This window comes from Carettochelys insculpta, chromosome 4 (assembly GCF_033958435.1).
Source record: "Carettochelys insculpta isolate YL-2023 chromosome 4, ASM3395843v1, whole genome shotgun sequence".
Lineage (NCBI taxonomy): Eukaryota > Metazoa > Chordata > Testudines > Carettochelyidae > Carettochelys > Carettochelys insculpta.
Genome location: NC_134140.1, coordinates 35456040 through 35478227, shown reverse-complemented (window position 1 = coordinate 35478227; position 22188 = coordinate 35456040). Strand labels below are relative to the sequence as shown.

Sequence of the window (22188 nt, the reverse complement as noted above, 5' to 3'; positions counted from 1 at the left end):
TTAACACCCTGTGTTCCAGACAAACGTCAAGATGGCAAACTACACATTGCTACACTTAACACATTGCTTGACATTTATCTAACAATTATTGCAGTATGACCCACCTACTTACAACTCACTTTACTGTTACTGGCCCCGAGGAGCGCCTACCTCCCCTGGGGAAAAAGGAAGGAGGAAAAGTTTTTGAAAACTTGCCTGGGACATTTTGCCACCCCCGCCCTACCCACACACACCCCCACTGTGGGGCAGAGAGCCAGGCAGGGGAGGGAACCAGCATGCTCTTACTTAGCTACAGCAGCTGCAGCAGGCTGGGTCCATCCCTTCAAGGGGAGACGACCTGCATCACACTGAGCCAGCCCTGGGGGTTGGGGGGCATCACACAGCAGTAAGAGCTGCCAAATTTAGCTGAAATCTGCAGGTTGGGGCTCAGGTTTTCAGTGCAGCTAGGAACTGAAGGCAACAAAATCGGGCATGTGCTCCTGCAAGCTCTGTGGCAGGGCCTTACCTTGGGGGGCACTTGTTGCCCATGGCAGAGGCAAGCAGAGGGGCTGACGGCGGCTGCACAGGAGTCCCCTGTGAGAAACCCAGCAGCACCAATTTCCCCTCCATCACCCTGTGCTCATTCCGCCTTCCCCTTTCCTCTCAGCCTCTGGATCTGCCCATCTTACCTGGCATGCTGCACTCCTCCCTCCCCCTCCGCTGACCTGCACTGGCCAGGAGGAGGGAAGGAGAGAGCTGATCATGGAAGACAGAAGAATCACCTCCTCTAATGCCTTCCTCCAGGCCAGACCGCTCTCTACAGAAATGAGGTCATTTACAGCTCTGGATGCAGCCACCGACTCGTCTGCGGATCCCTGCTCTAATGCTGTTGAAACAGTAGAACTAAATTCAGTTTAACGGCCGGCAGGGTAGAAAGAGGTATCTGGTCATTACACTGAATTTAGTCCTATTGTTTCAGTGGCAGCAGCATATGGAGCCACAAATGACTCCTTAAAGAGCCACATGTGGCTCTGGAGCCACAGGTTACCGACCGGTGACCTAGATATCCTAAGCAGACTTCAGTGATCTCCCCAAGTGCAGCGTAATAACCCAAGGCAGACCAAGGGAAAGTACAGTATAGCCTGGAAAATTTCTGCAAAGTCCTGCTGAAAGAGAAATAAATGGTCCCAGTGTCCTGACAAGCTGCAGGTGAGAGACAATACGACACTACTCATTCTTGAAAAAGCAGGGTCCTTTTGGATCCCTCTTTGAGCAAGCCCCTTCCTTTAATGAAAGGAAACGAATACAGCCTATCATTTATGTCCTCTGAAGTCTACCTCAGTCTCACTGGCAATCAAAGCTGACTACTACTGAAAGAATTAGAACAATTTCTACACAACATGAGTTTACACAGTGTGGGCAGAAGAGTATTCTATCACTTCTGACTAAACCAGTTTCATGATGATGAGCCATTGTGGGTGATGGTATCACAACTTACAACATCTCTCTACATTCCTCTCTGAAGTACAAGAGGTTATTCTCAGTTTCCAGAGGCAACAGATGCATGTGATGATAATCACAGTTCTTTGCAAGTCTCGTGACCTGAAAGTAAAGCTAGCATGCAGACTTCAAGCTATTCCTGTTAGGAGTTTTGAAATCATATGGCTCTGATGACCAATCAGTCTGCTTCTCCAACTCTATAGGTACATCTACATTGCTACAAAGCACCTGGGGCTGGCCTACGTCAGCTGACTGACTCACACATCTATAAAATTACAACGTAGAAACTCAGGTTATGTCTATACTTATGGTAGGGAGAGGGTGTTGACACACCAGGATTGATGTTCCAGAGATCAATTTTGCTGCATATGTGAAGATGCTGCAGAATCACTTTCTCTGGGCTCAGCTGTCAACTCCGCTACTCCACGCTCTCGTGTGAAGTAAAGGACATCAGTACAAGCCAGAAGAGCCCCAGTCTACATTAGGGAACAAAGTCGACCCTGATACATCATCAATTGCATATCTGAGATAGACTTTGTTCCCTAGCATAGATCAGGCCTCAGGCTGGAGCCCAGGCGCTGGGCCTCCATTAGTGTGAAAAGTCCCAGAGCCCAGGTTCCAGCCTGAACCCGAAGGATTATGCTGCAATTTTATGTAGCTCCACAGTACAATACATCTGACATTGGTCAGCCCTTGGTATTTTACTGAAATGCAGACATACCCTACATACACACAGCTCCAAAAAAAGGCCTCTCTCACGAGACTCTCACCTCTCACTGTAGGTGACACATACAGAGCTACTAACTGTGGTGTGTAAATCAGGTTCTGTACTGGATGACTGGAGAATAACTTATGTGACACTAATCTTGTAAAAAGGCTCCAGAAGTGGTCCTGGCAATTACAGGCTCATTAGTCTGACTTCACTGCCAGGCAAACTGGTTGAAACTACAGAAAGAACAAAACCATCAAACATAGAAATGAACATAAATTTGTCAGGTTACAGCAGTGGTGAGCAATAAAAATGTGGCAGCCCACTGAGTTTAGCCCCAGCAGGCTGCTGCTGCCATGTTTACTTTCACCTCCACTGGTATCAAGTGACTAACTCTTGTTGGCTGTGGATCATCTTTCACAGCAGGAAGTGGTGCAGACCAGGACACCACTTCCTAACACTCCCATTGGTTACAACCTGCAATTTGTGGCCAATAACAGCTGCAATCACCCGATACGGGTAAATACAGAGGACTAACCCTGGTAGACCAGTTCTGGACCACGGGCTGGTATTTGCTGACTCCTGAGTTAGAGTCAACTTTTTTTTTCCCATGCCAAAGGGAAACATGCCTCACCTATCTACTACAATTCTATGAAGTGGGCAACAAGCATGTGGACCAGCATGATCCAGTGGCTACAGTGTACTTTGATTTTCAGAAAGCCTTGGACAAGATCCCTCCCCAAAGGCTCTTACACAAAGAAAGAGATGGGATAATTGGAAATGTAAATAGTGTCCCTCAGAGGTTTAGTGCTGGTCAACATATTTATGAATTATCTTGAAAAAGGGGTAAAGAGTGAAGTAACAAAATTTGCTAATGATACAAACCACTCCAAGCAGTTAAGTCCAAAGAAGACTGTGAGGAGTCTGCATGGGGGCACCTACACTAGGAACTAACTTTGAAGTTAGGAGCTACTTCAAAGAAGCCAGCAGTGTCTCTACACACGTTTTTCCTTACTCCAAAGTTAACTTCAAAATAAGGGAGCACAACTTTGCAGTCTTTACTCCATTCCTGGGAATGGAGAAGTGCCCTACTTCCAAGTTTAACCGCAAAGTAGGGTGTGTGTTTAGACACTCAACTTCGAAGTCGGTTTCTTCCAAGTAAGCACAACTTTGAAGTTATTTTCATAGTTTAGCTATGGCCCAGGAGTGTGTGTGTATCCCTAACCCTAAAAATATGCTTCCCTTCTAGTTTTATGTGCCGGGCAGCTGTAAATTTGAGCATGGCACAGCTCTTCAAAAAACTGCATTAGGCATCCCATAAATATTCAGTAACTTTCACTTCTGTAAAATGAAATCACACCTAAAATGGAACTGTTTGAAATGTAGTTTCCATTACGTGAGAAACTATTCTGTTGCCTGTGAGCCTGAAATAAATTCTTAATATAAGACTACAAAAATTCTGGATATTTTGGATTTTTGGAGCAAACTGTTTACATTTCTTAGTCTCCCTATACTGCATTATACTGGTTTATCAACAGATGAAAAGCTTTCTGTTCCTGTGAGTGGCTCACAATAAGCACCATGCATATGCAAGTTTATGTAAACACAAGGTGGAGATAATTTTTAAATAATGATTCCATTCCAATTCCAGATTTTTTTTGTTTGGTTTTTTTAATTTCCATTATAGTTTTCTAAAAATGAACCTGCTTGAAATAAATTTGGAATTATAACCACCTCTCTTAAGATACAATCTACTAACAACCAGCTCAATTTAAAAAAAAAAAAAAAAAAAAAAAAAAGAGACAGGCTGAATCAGTAAATCCTCAAAAAATAATGCATTACAGCAGGTGTGGGGAACATACGGCCTGCAGCTTGCCTGGATCTGGTCCACAATGCTTGGGGATGCCCCCTACTGGCACTGTTGGATCCTCACTCGGGCGGGGTGGGGAGCACACGCAAGCCTTACAGAACACATTTTCATTCCCCCCCCATTTAAGATAAGTTTAATAAAAATATAATTTTTTTCAGTTTTTAATTCCCATTTTCATACAAAGGCAATTTGAAACAAAGTATGAGTATACTAAATACAGGTAAATAAGAAACATTTAACAAAGTCACTCAATTTTTGCATTAAGACATATAATTAAGTATTTCTGCATAATTCTAGCACATCTTCCTGGTTATCAAAACTTACTAAACGCAGTGCTAAAGCTGTAGGTACACTCATCCCTCACTATATGAGCATAATTAGCTCCCAAATTTCTGCTCGTAGGCAAAAATTCATAAGAGTGACACTAAATTCCCATTAAAATACATGTGAAAGTCTCCAATTCATTTCAAGTGCTTTTAACTTGACATAAACCAGTTGAGTTTAAGTACTCTTCTGATGTAGTTGAACAGTTTGGCACCAGAAATAGTATGTAGTGTAGGTATGTAGAGCAGGGATTCCCAACCTATGGTTCTCATTAGATTTGTTAAAGGTCGCCAGCTGGGCAGTTCCCAGCTGCACAGCTGTTAAAGAAGCCATTTGCAGTTTCTTCACACTGCTGCCTCAGGCAGATATCTATCACAAGAGATAGCTGCTGGAGATAGCAGCTATCCCTATGGCTTAAGATAGCAATTACCTTACGCCTAGGGGCTGAAAGCTTAACATTTGCGATAACTGTTGGGAGCAGGTGGGCTGGGGAACCACCCAGCCTAGCAGCCCTGGTGAAGAGGCTGTGGGAGAAAGAGGGGTGTGTAAGGCTGGGGCTTTTGAGGGATGCAGGGAGTGTTTAAGGCTGGGGGCAGTTTGGGGGGCAGATAAACCTGGCCGAGGGTGTCTGTGGGGGGGATGCCAGGGGGTCTAATACAGTAAACCCTGGAGTTACCCAGGGCTTGTTCTTGAAACCCCTGCATAACTCAAATTTTCCTGCAAGGGGAGGGGAGCCAGGAACCACCAGAACTGTTCAGTTTCCTGGCTCCCAGAGCCGCAGGAGCTGGGAACCAGGGACAGGCTGATTCCAGTCTCCCCATGGCTCGCAGGGCCAGGAAACTGATCAGCTCATGTCTGGTCAGTTACATATTCCCACCCTTGCGGGGGAAGAATCAGGCTAAGAGCCTTCTCCCCCATCTCTTACCCCAGGCTAAGGGCTGTCAGACAGCTGCATGTCTGAGGGAAGGGAGGGAGAAGGCTCCACCTGTGGGTCTCCCTGCCCCCCACCTGGAACTGCACAGCTGGCTCCTCTCCAGCCGTGAGGCTGCAGGTCTCCCCGCCCCCTGGCCAGGGACCCCACTCATATAAGCAGGGGAAGTTCACTCATATAATGAATAAAGGTAGGTATATATGTTTCTAGCGTATATACGTTTTAGCGAGTACTCATTAGCAAAGTACTTGTTAAGCAAGGGATGAGTGTAGTTGTACATAATCAAACCATAGTTCAATAGTTTGCCAGCCAATGAGAAAATTATTTTCCTAAAGTAAAATACAAATAGCAAATATTAAAATTGATGTCCCCTGACTGATCAAAGTTACTCATTTAAATCAAGCCTTCTACATATAAAGGGCAGATCCTGTTCTGAAAGAACTTGTATTTGAGAAACTCACGTGAAAGATTATAAAAGTTTGGAATGGTCCTGAAAGTAAGCACGTTGCCTTTTTTTCCCCCTTTAAAAAAAGCATGAAAAAGTTTGAGACTGCCAGGTTTTTGTTGTTTCATAAAATTGCAAGTGATCATGCCAAGGTGTAGAGGCAGCTCACATCTACCAGTATGCACAACAGGGCCTTTTAACTTCTGGACAAGATATGTTGGTCAACCTACAATGTGTGATTATTCTGCGAAATCCTTGTACTAACAGTTGCAGGAACTTCAGAACTTCTGTAAATAGAAGATACAGGTTCCTCAGCTGCTATGTACATTTATGGTGATTTAAACTATTTATTCCAGTACTTCTGTGCACTCAATTTGCATAACAGAGTTATGGATAGGGAAGAGCATTTTTGCCTGTTATGTAGGACCCTACCAAATTTATGGCCTTTTTTGGTCAATTTCACAAGCACAGAATTTTAAAAGTAGTAAATTTCACTATTTGAGGTACTGAAATCTGAAATTACAGCATTATAATAGTGAATGTCCTGTCCCAAAAGGAAGTTTGGGGATGGAGGTGCTCACAAGGTTGTTGTAGGGGAACTGTGTTATTTATACCCGTAAGAAAGGCCATACCTGGCAAGGCAAAAGGTTTCTCTCACTCATTCTTGTGTCTTCCCACAGTAGCCTATGCTCCCATTCCCAGTGTCTGAAAAATGCAAGCTTGGGACACCATTTGTATCCATTCTGGCTAACACTCATTGATGGACCTATCCTCCATGAATTTATCTAGCTCTTATCTGAACCCTGTTTAAGTGCTGGTCTTCACAACATTCTCTGGCAAGAAGTTCCACAGGTGGTGTGTTGTAGGAAGAAGTACTTATTGTTCATTTTAAACCTGCTACCTATTAACCTCATGTGATGATCCCTAATTCTTGTGTTATGGGAACAAGTAACTAACTTTTCCTTACTTCTATTTACTCTTACTTCTGCCTTGTGCAGGTGGTGATGGGGTTGCCTTCAGAACTGAACCACTGCAGAGAGGCAGCTTTTGGCCAGGAGTCCAGTTCTGAAGACACTGCCACCACCAGCAATAGCAGCACAAAAGCATGGTAAGGTTGCCACACTTACTTCTGTATGACTGCCTGACCAGCAGCAGCCACTCTCTGGCCACCCGACTGTGAAGGCAACACAAGAGGCAATGACATGACCCTTCTCATAATAATCTTGCAACCCCCTTACGATTCTCTTTTGGGTTGGGACCCCAAACTTGAGAAATATTAGTCTCCCCCAGGAAATTATAGGATAAATAGTCACAAAAGACCATATATCACGGGGGAAACCCTATTTCACGATCTATGACACATTCTTCACAGCTAAGAGTTTTGTAGGGCACTAGTAATATTCAATATCCCTTTCTTGAAGACAACTAGTCACAAGATAAGGAACAGTAATAAAATTATAGGTAACAATGATTATAGTGCATAATAATATGGCATGGTTTTATCTATAAATATTATGATTTACTGAAAGTGATTTTTGCTAATGAAGTGCGCTCCCTATTCAAACAACAAAGCAGAAGATCACTACCCTGACACATAAAAACCAGGACTTAAAAAAAATGCAATCCCTGGCAAATAGGAGGCTTTTCTGGTGATTTTAAGACTTGACATCAATTCTGAATAATTTAAGTCTTGTAATTTAAAAAAAAAAAAAAAATCAAAGTTATAGTTATTATGGCCAGAAATATTCCAAATGCCAAGAGAAATATGGCTACTGTAGATAGCTTCATCCTCCCAGACATCCAGGGCCATCAACGGGGAAGAGGGTAGGCAAAAGACAGTTGTCCAAGGCCCCTTTGAAAAAGAGTGCTGTACCACTGCTCCTCCCATGGGTCTGAGGGAGTGTGGGGAGGGCCCAGGGCTGACTGCCCTAAGCCGCCCCCCCCCCCCCCCCCCGGAACAGGGATCTGGCCCCCCTCTGACTTTGCCCTCAGCCCTACAGACGCGATCGGTGCCACTGCACAACTCTCAAAAATTCAAATGTTGATGATAGATTTACCAAAAGTTCTGCTGTGAAAGGTGACTGCAAATGAGCACAAGCTTTTGCTCAATCAGCTCCTGTGTGCGCTTATTTTATTAACCAATGTATATTTTAACATCTGTTTACTCTTTTAGTACAGCAGAGCCAACACAGCTTTAGGACAGCCAGATAGTTTCCCTCAGCCTCACACCCCAGACTTGTTAACTAAACAGTGAATATTCCAGACCTGACAATTATGAGCCATTAAAACAACTTTCACTTGCAGATTCCACACACATTTTGCTGGACTGGAAAGCAATGTGTGCAGACTGAGAAAGTTGAGTAACACATTCAAGGCAAGCACACTATGCCAATTTTACAGTCACTGCTCAGAGCAGAACCACGCTTTAGCAAGACTAGCCAGCTTAACTGCCGATACCCAACAACGTGGGTAGCATATGAACAAACATGTCGATTGCCCACTGCTGAGGCTTAGAAAGTTCAAAGTTTAGAATAACGATAACCCTCCTCTGTGCACTTAGAGACTAGCCTGACCTTCAGATTTTTCAAAACATCTGCTAGTCAGATGCTACTGGCTAATGTGAAAAATGGAACCGACACCTTGCTCAGTCTAGATCTCTCTCCTTTCTAGTACACAGCATTAGTAAAAAGTCAAGCTCTCAAACTAAGAACACAAACCATACTGGAAACACTGCTAAGTTTCTTATTCATACACACCTCTTTCTAGCTGTTAGGAAAAAAATTACCAGAGGTTTAAACCTATCACAAGTAAAGTAACTTTGGAACAAGAATCAATAATTAAAACACACATAAGATGATCTTCTACACAAGACACTAATGTGGATACTTAATATTCATCAATGGATAGATATTACTGTTCTCATGAGATAAAAACAAGAAGTTGAATAAAGGGACAAAGGTTGCCTCAGACAATGTGGCTTTTTGAGCAGCTTTATCCACTGCTGAGATACAATTTATTAGTTTTCTACTTGAAAACTGCTAAGTGATATGAACACATTTACATAACAGCACTTGTACTTTTACTAACTTTTGGCCAAGGACTAAAAAAAAATTAGCCACAGGTCACCCTTATGAATGTAGCAACACTGCACACCCCATCTGGGTTCCAGCTGCCACAAGTCGGTAACCAACACACAAGCCAAGAGTGGCACACGTGCCAATTTTCATCAGCATGCAAGCTGGGAGCTCAGCTGTACCCCTCCTCCCCCATGCAGCTAGGAGCTTGCCCAAAGCCATTCTACCTGTGGCTTAACTAAGGACAAGCTAATGCTACCAACCACCACCTAAATGGTAAAGCTCTGCATTTTAATTTACCAATTAAGCTGTTGTAAGCAGGACTATTAGTGATTTTAAAAAGTATCACCAGCATTCTGACTGGACATAGAGATCACAGTATCAAATTCTGGCATTCCTCCTCAGGAAGGTTGCTGACCCCTGGGCTGGTCACTGTCTCAGGCCTAGTTTACACAACTGCAGGCTGATCGAAGTTACATGGCTCCAGCAACCTGAATAATGTACTTACATCTACCTAATGCAGCTGACATGCTCCAATCAACTCCACCTACACTTCTCGTTAAGGAGGAATACTGGGGTTGAAAGGAGAACACTCAATGACACAAATCAACCCCAGCTGCATCAATCATTTCCCATTGATCCAGCAGGTAACAAAGATACCACCTCAATTTCTCCCCTCCCCCCCCGGGTTCCCCAATAACAGCTACATAGGATTTCACACACTGAGGAACACACTTTCTCGCTCTGTGTTTATGAATTAACTTGACAAGCAAGCACAAGAACCTCCCACTCAACATAGCTAGGTGGCTCATAACCTCTTTGTCTTCATGCAGGAATCTTAAGTCCTGACCTGTGGAGTCTTCCCTCCAGCAGTCTTGCTCTCCATATTTCAGCCTTTCTAGCTGGCCCATTCTGCCTGCAGGCCTGCACCACCAGGCCCTTTGCCTAAGTGCTAAGGAGCACATTTCTCTGTAGAGTAACTCATGGAACCTTCTTGCTCCTTTGGAGTCTCTCCTTATGCTAACAAGCAGCAATTCCCAAGGCTTCTTATTCGCATCTTTGCTTCAGCTCTCCCCTGACTTTTTCTGTTGTAGAGATAAGATGTGATTTTCTATATGACTTGCTTGTCATTGGACTTGACCCATTTTCCCCACCTGGAAAGGCAAGCTATGCTTGCCACAGGTGAGGCTTGACCCAGGCATCTTTAAAGAGCGAGCCATCATGCGACAAGGAAACGATCAGTTTTATTTTGTTTGGAATGTGCCAATCAGCAAAGTGCATGAAATTTGACATTAGTTAAACCAAAACATACTTACTAAAGTATTACTGCTACTGAATAACTTTCCCAACCATCTCCTCCAAAAGTTCACTCAGCAATGACGACAAAAAACACATTCACCACAGCATACAAGTTACAGTACAAGCCCCTTTCACAGAGATCTACAGCACCATTTGGGCCTTCTCTTCCAGATTCCTCCACAGTCACAGTAAATCATTTTAGGTATCTGTACAATGCCCATAAAACGCTAAGAAAAACAGAAAACTCAAGAAGCAAATGGCCGCCTCTTGCCCTGAGCAAACTCCATAATTATAGACTCAGAGGTAGTCGTGTTAGTCTGTAGCTTCACAAACAACAAGCAGTCCTGTAACACCTTAGAGACTAATCAATTTATTACGTCATGAGCCTCATAGGTAAAACATACTTCCTCAGATGAATGGATCAGAGAAAAAATCCAGGGTTTACATAGTAAGGTAGATATAATTTAGCAGCACTAAATCTTATCTACCACTGTTTTCTCCATTCACCTACCTTGCTTAGATTCCTCAGAATTTCTTCAGTTCTCTGCAGTCTTGAAAAATCTATTTCATTCAGTCTTCTGCAAGTATAGACAATTCAGTATTCACCCCTTTTCCATGTCCAGTATATTGCACCAGCAGTCCTACAGAAGCTTGTGGGCACCATTACTTCATTTTCTGACATGATCAAAAGTGATGTCCTCCTCCTAAACTTCCTCTCTTAGTCAACTTCCCTCCTATGTGCTCTCTTCCTACTGCCAACACCTTCATATGTTACCTGGTCTTATTCTCTCCCTGTTTATGTCCAAAGCTGTCCCTAAGGAGACAGAAGCAAGGAAAGAGACTTAGAAAAGATTCTGGAACCGTAATTTTTATGTCAGTCCCAGCATCCCAACAAAAATGAAACATTACCACAATCTCACTTTCAGAAAATGTTTAAAAACCAAAAATGTTCTTAACTTAAATAAAACAGAATTTAAAACTCAGAAAATAGAACAAACACAAAAATGCTTGAGAGCCTGGGGAATTTTATGCTTGCTTTGGTCAACCAGATTAGGCTGAAATAGCTGAGTAACTGCAAAACCCACTCTGGCTGTGGAGCTTCACTTTGGTGAGTTTACATAGTAAATTTGAACTGGGCATGAGATAAGAGATCTAGTAGGTGGCAGTGTTCCACAAACTAACTGGGTAAATTATATGCCTTGAAAGACAAATAGTAATTACAAAAGCAAACTGGCCAAGTGTCACTTGCTCTGGTGCACCTAATTAGCACAATTTTTAGTTCTAAAGTCACAACATGAACACACGGAGGCTTCTTCTCTTTATGCACAAGAGCCAAAAAAACATCCACAATACATACCATTAATTTGGATAGATCATTAGCTCTCAAACTTGTCTAGAGAAAACAAGCCAGGCTTCACACTAAGACATTAACCATTTATTCTGCCTAATGAGTTCACCTCTAATTTCTCCCCACCCCATTATCTCCATAGTTCAAATAAAAATAGTCTTTGAGCCTTTTCTATATTCCTATCAGAGAATAATTATAGAATTACAGGAACAGGGAACTCCTGTTCCAAAATGATTTGGGAAAAAAGTCAAATGAATTTTAGTTTATACAACGGTATAATTTCTTGTGTATCATTTTTGCTCTTCATTTTACTAATACACAAAACTGAAATAAGTGAATCTCAATTTCAGGGGTAAGTACACTTACATGGCAGTGGATAATAATTTTTGCTAGGGTACCATTCCAATAATTTTGATAAGTGGTCACAGACCACACTTCTATTATGTTAATGGAGACAGTGTGGGATGTGGGACACAATTTAGGTCCAGGGGGAGTTTTGACCTGAAACAGGGGATTGAGGTGTGCAATCGGGTACCAGGCAAAGGCTCTGGTCCTGATCGGAAGGCACTGACCATAAGTAGCTCCTGGCCAGGTGTGCACTCAGGCAGACAGGCTACATGCATGCCATGATGGCCCTGTGCCACTCAAAGCAGTCAGCTACTACTGGTAAGCATTCATCTGCGCTGCCCTTGGGAAGAGGAGGGAGCAGGGTGTCTGCAACCTGCCCACACCTATGAGCACCACTCCTGAAACTCCCATTGGGCAGTCAATGTAAATTCATCATCCGAATCCTGGAAACCCTCTTTTTGCCTGATGGCCTCTGAAAATCAGTTTAAACCAGTATATGAAAACCTATGCTAGGGGCAACAGCACTCTGGAACTGTCCACAGCCTGAGTCATTTGCCTAAATCACTCCCTGGCCAAAAAGAGTGCATAAACTATTCATCAACTTTAATACAGGATGGTGCCCAAAGATGCTGTGAGCAGTCGCACTATCTGACAGTGGTAGTTCCACATGAAATATATGAGAAAGGAGAAAGAATAATTTAATAGCATGAGGTGTAAGAGGTACCACCTGGTATTGTTGCTGATAAACTGTTACTAGGTGTCAACTCTACTAGCAACTATTTCTTGCCCTTTCTTTTCTTCAAATGTGGATACAAACTGATGAAGAAAATCATCCACTTTCTGAAGCTCTAGTTAAAAAAAACTCGACAATTTTAGCACACTCTGGATAGGGTAATCATTTTAGCAACTTTCTAGCAAATCTAGCTCAGGCACTATGAACAATAACAGAATGTAAAACTGATCAATGACATAAGCCCCAAATACAGTTAGTGCATATTGTCACAGCTTTTGTGGTAAAACTGCATGGTACAAAGAGCTGTAGGTCTTAAGACTCAATGGTGTTTTCAGTAATGTCATGCTACTGAACTTCAGTCCTCACTCATGTGACTGAAGTGAGACTATCGCTATACATCTGCTGAGCAATATTAGCATATGTGCTTATTAAATTATGGAAATTTGACTCTTCCTTTTCCTCTAAAATGGTTCTGGGTTAATGAGACTGCCTACATAAGACACAGGAGTTAACTGTCCCAATCTACAAAACACTGGTGAGACTTTAAATTCAGTTCTGGATGCCACACAAAGAAAGATGTGAACCAACCGAACAAATCCCAGAAAAAGCAACAGAAATGATTTAACAAAACCCTGACCAATAAGGAAAGGTTTCAAAAAGTGGGCGGAGTTGGTTTTAAGATGATTATGAGGACATTAGTCTCAGGCACGCAATCTTCAAACCTATTAAGGGTTCTTATAAACAGGACGGCAATCACTTGTTCTCACTGAATGCAGTGTAGCCGTAGACATATCAATCCCAGGATATTACAGAGACAAGGCAGGTGATTCAGCATCTTTAACAGAACTGTAGAAAAGCTCTGTGGGGCTTGAAAGCTTGTCTCTGTCACAAACAGAAGGCAGTCCAACCAAAGGTATTACCTTACCCACACTGGCGCTCTAATTGTTCCCTATGGGCAATGAAGTAGTACGCTTAATCTGCAGCAACAACAGTAAGTCAGATATTACTATGAGATTTCTAAACATAATGGTGAGGTACTTGGAAAGGCTTTTGAGGGAGATTATGGAATCTCCATCATTGGAGATTTTTAAGATCAAGTTAGACAAACACCTTCCAGGAATGGCCTAGGCTAACTCAGCCTCTCATGGTCCCTTCCAGCCTCACACTTCTATGATTCCATGGCACAGGTGCAGCCTGCCTTTTTGGAAGACAGAGCATTAACAACATCCTAAAATTTATAAATCAGCCGTGGTGAGTCAATCTTGATAAATATTCTGAGTTTTTGATACATAAGCCGGAATGGTCAGTGGCAGGATGCCACAGTCAGACACCTTCCACCAATGAAGACTTGCATGGAGACCAGCAAAGGTTCATGTATAAAAGGCCAGTGCATCATCTGCATTGGACACATTCTCCCCTGGCACATTGTGGGCTGTTTACTGCCCTTATAAACCACTGTAAAAAAGCTCTGAGAAGGAGAAACAGTCCCTTCCCCATCTTATATTTTCTAAATATTTTCTCAATATTCAACCTAACTATCAGTTGTTCGATGATACTGCCTCCCACTTCACAGATAAAGAATTAATTTGAAACCAGAGTACCTTCCTGTCTTTTGTACACAATTTTAACTGCTCCTTTCACATTCCTCTTGTAGGATACTGCCTTTTTGGCAAAAACAGGTGGAGAAAAAGACAGTACTGGGAAGCACACGAGAGAAATGACAGCAACTGAGAATGTGATGTCCTGGGGAAATATAAACTGTCAAATTTGGGTGCCTGTATTACTCATGAGAGTGGTGTCAAATCATACAAAAAACTTTATAGTACACTAACACGCTCCCAATTTGTTTTTGCTAAAAGCAATTCCAACCACTTGCCTTCCTTTTATTCAGTCTCCCCCTTTTTTCCCTCTCTCTGAAATATATTAGTTACTATGGAAACAATGATGCTTTTAGCATGAGAGAAGCTTAGTAATATTCACAAACATCAAAAGTCAAATTACAGAACCTGAAAGTCACTCCTGTATTTCACAATGCAGTATTTGTAAACAGTATATGTAGTAATTACATATGTATACCATAAACATTACACAGAATGTAATTTCATACTTATGCCATAAACATTTCACAGAATCCTAGATTTTTAAATGGATTTTGGAGCTATTACATAACACTGATTGTGCCATAGTTGTGGAAGTAACTAAACACCTTTCATACCAATGACAGCTTTATTCCCATAGCAATTTTACTTTGAAGGAGGAAAAACAAGAGGATACAGAAAAACAAATGCTGAATAAAACTATGACTCAGTCAACAATTGTAGCGCACACAGATTCAGTATAGACAATTTTATTTGGAATATTGCACATTTTCTGGCCTCCAAATTTGAGACAACGTTAATCACTCAATCCTGGTGCCATCCCTAACTCATGGCAATAAAATCTGTATCAATTTGCAAGCCACCCTTTTCACGCCTCATATCTGACACAGGGGCTGCTTAGAACATATCCAATAAGCCATCTCTTTTTCCCTAAAAACATGTCTAAAAACCCCAAGCATCCTAAGTTTAAAAAAAAAGAAAAAGCACCCAGTATTATAGCTCAAAGTGAAACTGGTCAAAAAGACAGCAACATTTACCCATACTGAGTGTCTTCAATAGCAGATTTTCCCAAATAGCACTCTGCAAAGGGAAAATAAGCGTTCCGCAAAAAATTCCATTACAATACCTGACTCCTCTGCAGCTCCCTGCCCTGCCGCCGCTAAAACAGCAGAACTATATTTAATTGGTTTAATGGCTGGCAGAGCAGCTGGAGGGGTCTGGCCATTAAACTACCTTAATTTAGTTCCATTATTTCATCAGTGGCGGGGCAGGGAGCTGCAAAGAGCGCCTCACTACCCAAGTGGCCAAACCCATCTGGTTTGTGTGGCTCAGCTCACTCCCACCAGCTGACACCTCCATGCAAGCCTTCATTCTGCTGGGTGTATGTGGCTGCTCAGTGTAGGTTCCCCAGCCAGAGCCATGGATGGGTTAGTTCCAGGAGCCGGTTTGGGGCTGAACCAGGTTAATCTGGGGTTGGTGGTGGGGGATGTGGATAACTTTGTGGGATGTGGGGTAAAGTTTGAGGATATGGAGATAGATTTGGGAGCTGACGCAGGTAAAGCATGGAGACAGAGGGTGGGTTTGGGGGACCGAGGCGGGTAGAGCCTGGGAATGTGGTTCTGCAAAATTCTTATGATTTTAAAAGCGTTCCACGGACGAATAAAATTGGGAAACACTGCACAGGTAGTCATGCAGATGTTTCCTCTCTCACTCAAGATAAGTGACAGAAGTGTAATCCGTTATGACTGAAGCACCTCCCTGTGACTACTCTTGTGAACATATTTAAATAAACGTTTCATTTCTTCCCATGCAACGTACCTTCATCTCTCTGTAACGAAACACAACAGAAGGAAACAAAACCTAGCATTGCGTATCGTGGTCAGAACACCTGGATGACACACACTTTGCCTCAAGTAGGGACACTGAATTTGAAGTACTCTTACAAGAATGAAAGTAGAGGACAAGAGAATTTCCTAAGATTTTCTTTCAAATGCTTCATATCTTAACTATGGACAAAGAAGCTCTTTGAGTAATTTTACTGTGTATTTTATTTTAATTCAAAATCTATAGCTGGGATTTAACAATTGCCAGCCAGCAGCCAGTGTAGCTGTTATCATGGCAAACCCCAGGTACAGAAGAATTAGCTATGATTTGTACCAATTGAACTTACCTCCCTATCAAGCAGTGGAAAACTCAAGCAGTACAAATCACAGTGGTCCTTGTCTATACTCAGGCTGTGAGATACCAATTTGCTGGTCCCTGACAGCTCAATTAAAAAGAGAGAGCCAGCCTGAAAAACCTAGTTGAAGTCATATGTTTCTTCAAGTGCTCAGCTGCAGAGCTAGAGCAACACATTAATAAAATTACCTAAATCAGGGATTCCCAACCTATGGGTCATGACCCAAACATGGGTCACCAGCTGGGTGGCTCCAAGCTGCATGTGGCTCTTCAAGGAGCCATTTACAACTTCTGCCACTCACTCCTCTGGCTCCCAGTCCTTGCCCTGCTGCATTGAAACGGAACTCAATTTAATTGGTTTAACAGCCTGCAGGAGGGATCTGTCTGTTAAACCAATTAAACAGTCCCATTTCAGCAGAACAGTATAGGAAATTTCCCATGCGAGGGAAAGGAGGAAGAGGGCTGGAGGGAGCCGTGCGGAGGCGGTGGTGGCAGCCCAGCAAAGGAGCAGGAGGGGGCAGCAGTGGTGCTACTGTGAGGTAGATGGGGAGGAGTTTGGGGGATGCGAGGGATTTAAGCTTGGGGGCAGGGAGTGCACAGTTGGGACTGCAGGGGGTTTCAGGCAGGGGGCATTTGGGGGCTGCAAGGGGTTTAAGCATGAGCTGGTCAGTTTCCCAGGTCCCACAAGTGATGGGGAGCCGGGAACCAGGCAGCAGCCTTGCTCATGGCTCCCCCCTCCTTGCAGAGACGGGAAACTGACCAAGCCAGCAGCCTTGGTCAGTTACCTGGTTCCAGCCAATGCAGGGGAGCCAGAAAACAGGGGCAGCCTGGCTCCTGGCTCACCTCCACTCCTTGGAGCCAGAAAACAGAACAGAGCTGCTTCCCTGGTCAGCTTCCCAGCTCTGCAAGCAGAGTGGAGCCAGGCTATTGCCTGGTTCCCAACTCCCCACCACTCCTGGGACTCGGGAAACTGAACAGCCCACCAGGACTAGTCAGTCTCCTGGCTGCTTCTCCCTGCCCTTCCCCAGCCACACTGCTATCAGGCAGAAGGGGCTCTTTGCCTGCCTAGCTGCCTGCATCTGCGGGAAGCTAGGCAGGCTGACAGGAACAGTATAGCTTCAAGTTGTGCTTAACTCATGTTAAAGTGAGTTATGCGCCACTTGAAGCCACATATTTCAAGGGTTTACTGTACTCCCATACTGATTGGGCACATGTCACCTCAGGACAGGAGACAGAGTACGATATCTAGACACCAGTAATGACTGATTCTTGGAACAGCTAGGACTGGAACCAATAAGGGGAAAAGTAATTCTTGATTTAGTCCAAGAGGGAATGTAGCCTAAATGAAGCCTAGGACTGCAGCATTTTATTTCACAAAGGGGAGCTACACAAAAATGAGGACTCTAGTTAAACGAAAATGAACAGTAACAATCAAAAGAGTGAAATACCTGCAGTGAAACAACTTAAAACACTATAATTAAAGGATCAAACTAAATGTATACCAGTAAGAAAAAAGTAGATCAGTAAAGGAATACAAAAAATGCCACCATGGCTAAACAGAGTAAAAGATTATGTTAGAGGCAAAAAAGACATTTTAAAATTGAAAGTTAAATCTTATTGAGGAAAATAGAAGCATAAATTCTGGCAAGCATAAAAGAATTTGAAGGGCAATCAACAAAAGACAAAAAACTAACAGAAAAGTTGTCATTCAGTACATCGGAAGCAGGCAGTCTGCCAATCAATGGAGACAATGGATGACTGAGATGCAAAGGAACACTCAGGAAAGATAAAACCATTTCAGAGAAGCTAGCTGAATTATTTCATGGTTTTCACTTCAGAGGACTTAAAAAAAATGTAAGGGCTTGTCTCTACTAAGCAGAAGATCAACCCAGTCAGGGTTGATTGTCCAGAGTTTGATTTTGCACATTTGGTGAAGACACCACAAAAATCAATCTCTGTGATAGCGGGGAGTAAGGGAGACTATAGACACGAGACTATAGAGGCTAGGTCTTCACTAGGGAAATAGGTTCCAATATGACAATTCTAGCTATGCAAATGCCGTAGCTAGAATTGCGTATCTGAAATTAATTTATTTCTCTTGTGTAGACCTAGCCTAAGAATCTCCTACAAGTAACAGTTCCAAGGAACTGCTCCAAACCAAAGTGTCCATAGAGATAGTGAAAGAAACTGACAATTTAAACAATTAGTATTCATTGAGAGTTCTGAAGAAAGTCAAATACAAAAACCACAGAATTATTACCAGTGATATGCAACCTGTCGCTTAAATCAGCCTCTGCATCTGGTGATCAGAGATAACTAATCTATTTTGTAAAAAAGTTTCACAGACTACCCCGCCAATTACAGGGTTCTCATCTGACGTCTATGTCCATTAACGACTATCCCTCTGCTACATATTAATACAACGCAGCCCTATTCCAAGATTGGGTTCCCTACATCTTGCCACTGTACAAAGACACATACACACAACATTAGAACTTGTAGCATGGTAAACAACTTTGCCCTAACAAGGATTTTTTTTCCAGGTCGAGCTTGGCCCTGACAGGGATTTTTTTTAACTTGTCTAGCTTCCAGTCCAGAATTTCCTACAAAAACTAGCTGAAGTAAACCTTCCCAGGACAGAACTTCAGCAAGCAAATGGTGGGGGGGTTTTTGTTTGTTTTTTTGTTTTAGTTTTTCTTTTGTTTGTTTGGTTTTTCCCCCCTCCTTGGACTGCTCCAATTTTAAATCCCTCATTTTGGATTAGTGGGTCACTTTCAAGATCTCTACAAGTCATAACAATACTACAAGCACTTCAATTATATTTCTCAGAGCATTCCTAAAAAAAGATAGAAGACCTGAGTGATTTTTCAAAAACAAGACGACTTTTCAATAATTCTACAAGTTGGGAAGTTACATTTTAGGTACTGTTAAATTACATAACCCAGCACATTTTTCTAATCATAAGTCACAGGATACTGTGGAATTGTGTGTTAAGAATGAGAGTGGAACCATAATAATCAGGATAAAAATGGGCTCCTCAAAGAAGGTGGCCTAACCACTAGAACTGGACAGAGTAGTAGTCAGGAAGATGTACCTTTGCAAAATGAAAAAGTAGAAATAAACATGAAGAGAAAAGGTAGGTGGAGGTTAGCTTATGTGGAGCCTTGAAGGGAAGGATAAGGAACTTGACTCTGATGCTAAACAGTCAAGTGATTTGAAGAATTGTTGGAGATAAAGTAGCAAACTAGGGAACTGATTATGTGGCAGGATTTTGGACAGTCTGAAGGACAGTGACTATTTTGTTTATACTGCAGTATTTTGGACAGTGTTCACAAAGCCATCTATACCCATAGTGATGCTCTAAGTAATGCTCTTATAAATGCATAGCTGGTAAGTATAGCAGCTTGCACTTTGCAATATTTGAAATGTGGAAGACACAAAAAATGCCATTAAAAATAACTCAGAGCACCCTAAGTGCATATAGGACTATGAATAAGAGCTTTCTATCTAATAGAGAAAGCTGTAAAAATGTCATAAAAAATTAAAATATTGTATAACGATTAAAGATAACATTTTACAGTCTACATAAAATCAAAACAGATCTCTGTGGTTATATTTCATATAAATCTACACTTCAAAAATCAATTAGTCAGGTCTGTAAGGATGATGAAATACAGACAGCAGCATCAACATAAATGAATTGCTTATTAATGCCAACAACCACCGCCATATAATGCCCTACAAATACCAAATCGTCACAACACCATTCTGAAGTATGATCACAAATTTACAGGTAGAGGAAAAAGACAACAGTGACTTGCCCAAGTCAACAGAATAGCCACAACTAGAATTCAGGACTGCCAGTCTCACAAATCCAAGTTCAATTCACTAGACTGTGCAGCCTCACTCCCCCGCATTGCAGAAGTCTCTCAGGACATCAGTTTGATATTTGGAAGACTGTAGGTAAATCTGCATTGTCTAACCCGAAGGTCATTCTTATCATAGAGAGTCATGAGAGATCTTACCAAGAGAAATTTTGCTCAGGCCCAATAATATTATCAGTCTTTATGTTGGTAAGTCACGTAAACTCTTCTGACTTACATGCTCAAGTTTTTCTCTCACTCCTTTTTCCTGACTAGACTCTTAGCTTTGCATTACTTTGAACCACTTTTAAATACGCTGTCTACGCATAAATCCTGTCCCACTGCAATTAAGTACCCAACAGTTTTTTTCACAGCTGTTATAAGCTTCTTAACACACAAAAATATTAGCTAGTTAATTCAAATGTACACAAGCATCTCAACAGATTTACTTTGCTATTTTATTGACACAGTTTTAAAAAAGATGCACACCAAGTTAAAAGGGCTGTTTCACCAACACTCATTAAATGTTTAATCATAACCTGTGTTTTGGCAACTGTGTTGACAATTTTGAAAATAGTACAAGTTTGCCTGTTGGGCTTCTGGGGACTCATTTTCCCCAAAGCTGTATGACTGCTCTAATGAGTCATTCGCTGCCCCCTGTTTTGCTGTGGCACTAATGGACCCATACACATTCCATGATACATGCACACCCACAGGCTGAAGCTGTTAAATATTACACTATGGGTGCTTTCAGAGCACATGAGCAGAAATATGCTCAGGAGTCTTCTGGTAAAGACACCCACATTGTGACCCATCCCCTGCACTCTAGTGTTGCAAGCACATTTTGTAGGAATTCAATTATCAGTTTCTCTGGGAATAGCTATAGCTACACAAACAGTCATAGGTCTGTGGGTAAGACTCCTCCACCCTGTGAAAGATGCCAGGCATGCGCCTCTTCGCTGAGGATACACCAGTCATTCAACACAAGCCCTGTCCTAAGACCCAGCCACATGATACATTCCACCTTCCAACCCACCTCCAAACCCCGCTCTGCAACCACGCAACACACGCCGCAGCGGCAGCCGAGAGCTGGCGATCAGTCATTCAACAGGCTCTGGCAGAGACTATTCCGGGGGCTTCCCCGGGGCGAGGCGTGGGAAGCGGGGGCGACTGCCGAGGGAGCCCGCCGCGCAGAGCGCATACCGCATTGCTGCGGAGACTGCTCCTACCCACAGAGCAGCACCACCCAAAAAGCCGCCCCGGCGCCCTGCAGACCCGGCCGGCTCCTCTGCAGCAGCAGCCCGCGCCACTCCGCAGTGTCCGGCCCCACCAGGGGCTCGCAGGCGGGGACCCGCGGGCGCAGCCGGGCGCCGGGAGAGTTTGCCAAACGAGGGAGCCTGGGGCCGCAGCGAGGAACGCGGCCCCCAGACACGCACCCGCTGCCCAGCTGGGCGCTACCCACTGCACCGCACCGGGCTCGGCTGCTCCCGGCGGGTCCCCCCACCCCCCGATCACACAGCGCCCCGGGACCTCTGGGCTCCCACCCGCTGCCGTCCACGCTGTTACCTGCCACCTCCGCCGCGGAGGCGCCGCTTCCCTTCCTGCCGCCAGCTCCGGACTCCAGCTCGCAGCCAACGGCGGCTCCCAGGAGCAGCCCCAGCAGCAGCAGCACTGGGAGCGGGCCGCCTGGTGCCCCCGGCCGCTCGCCCGCGGCGCCGCGCGGGACCCGGACCCCGCTCATCGGTGCCGCTGCTGCAGCGACCGCAACCGGCTGCGTTGTGGCGCCTCCGGCCGCCCAGCCACTCCGCCCGCCCCACGCCGCTTCCGGGGCTACGCGCCTGCGCGGAGACACGTCACCGGGCACCAGGCCCTGACAGCTGAGCGGGACCGGGGCGGGGCCAGCGCAGGAGCAGGGGGCGGGGCTGGGGCGCGCCGGCTGCAGCCTGCAGCAGGCCCGGAAGGCGGGCGTGGGGCACCGTGGGCGGCTGG

The 22188-nt window shown here is 43.8% G+C and overlaps 1 protein-coding gene across 3 annotated transcripts in view; it reads right to left on the bottom strand.

Moving 5' to 3' along the window:
• The window catches only part of STIM2 (stromal interaction molecule 2), a 114433-nt gene extending 92490 nt beyond the window's left edge, over window positions 1–21943 (bottom strand). For all 3 annotated transcript variants that reach the window (XR_012645241.1, XM_074991778.1, XM_074991779.1), the window contains exon 1: window positions 21766–21943. Coding sequence is in view for 2 of the 3 variants with exons in the window: in XM_074991778.1 (XP_074847879.1) it covers window positions 21766–21940 (175 nt within the window). In the remaining variant the exon portion in view is untranslated. The remainder of the gene's footprint in view (window positions 1–21765) is intronic.
• Window positions 21944–22188: the final 245 nt, after the last annotated feature.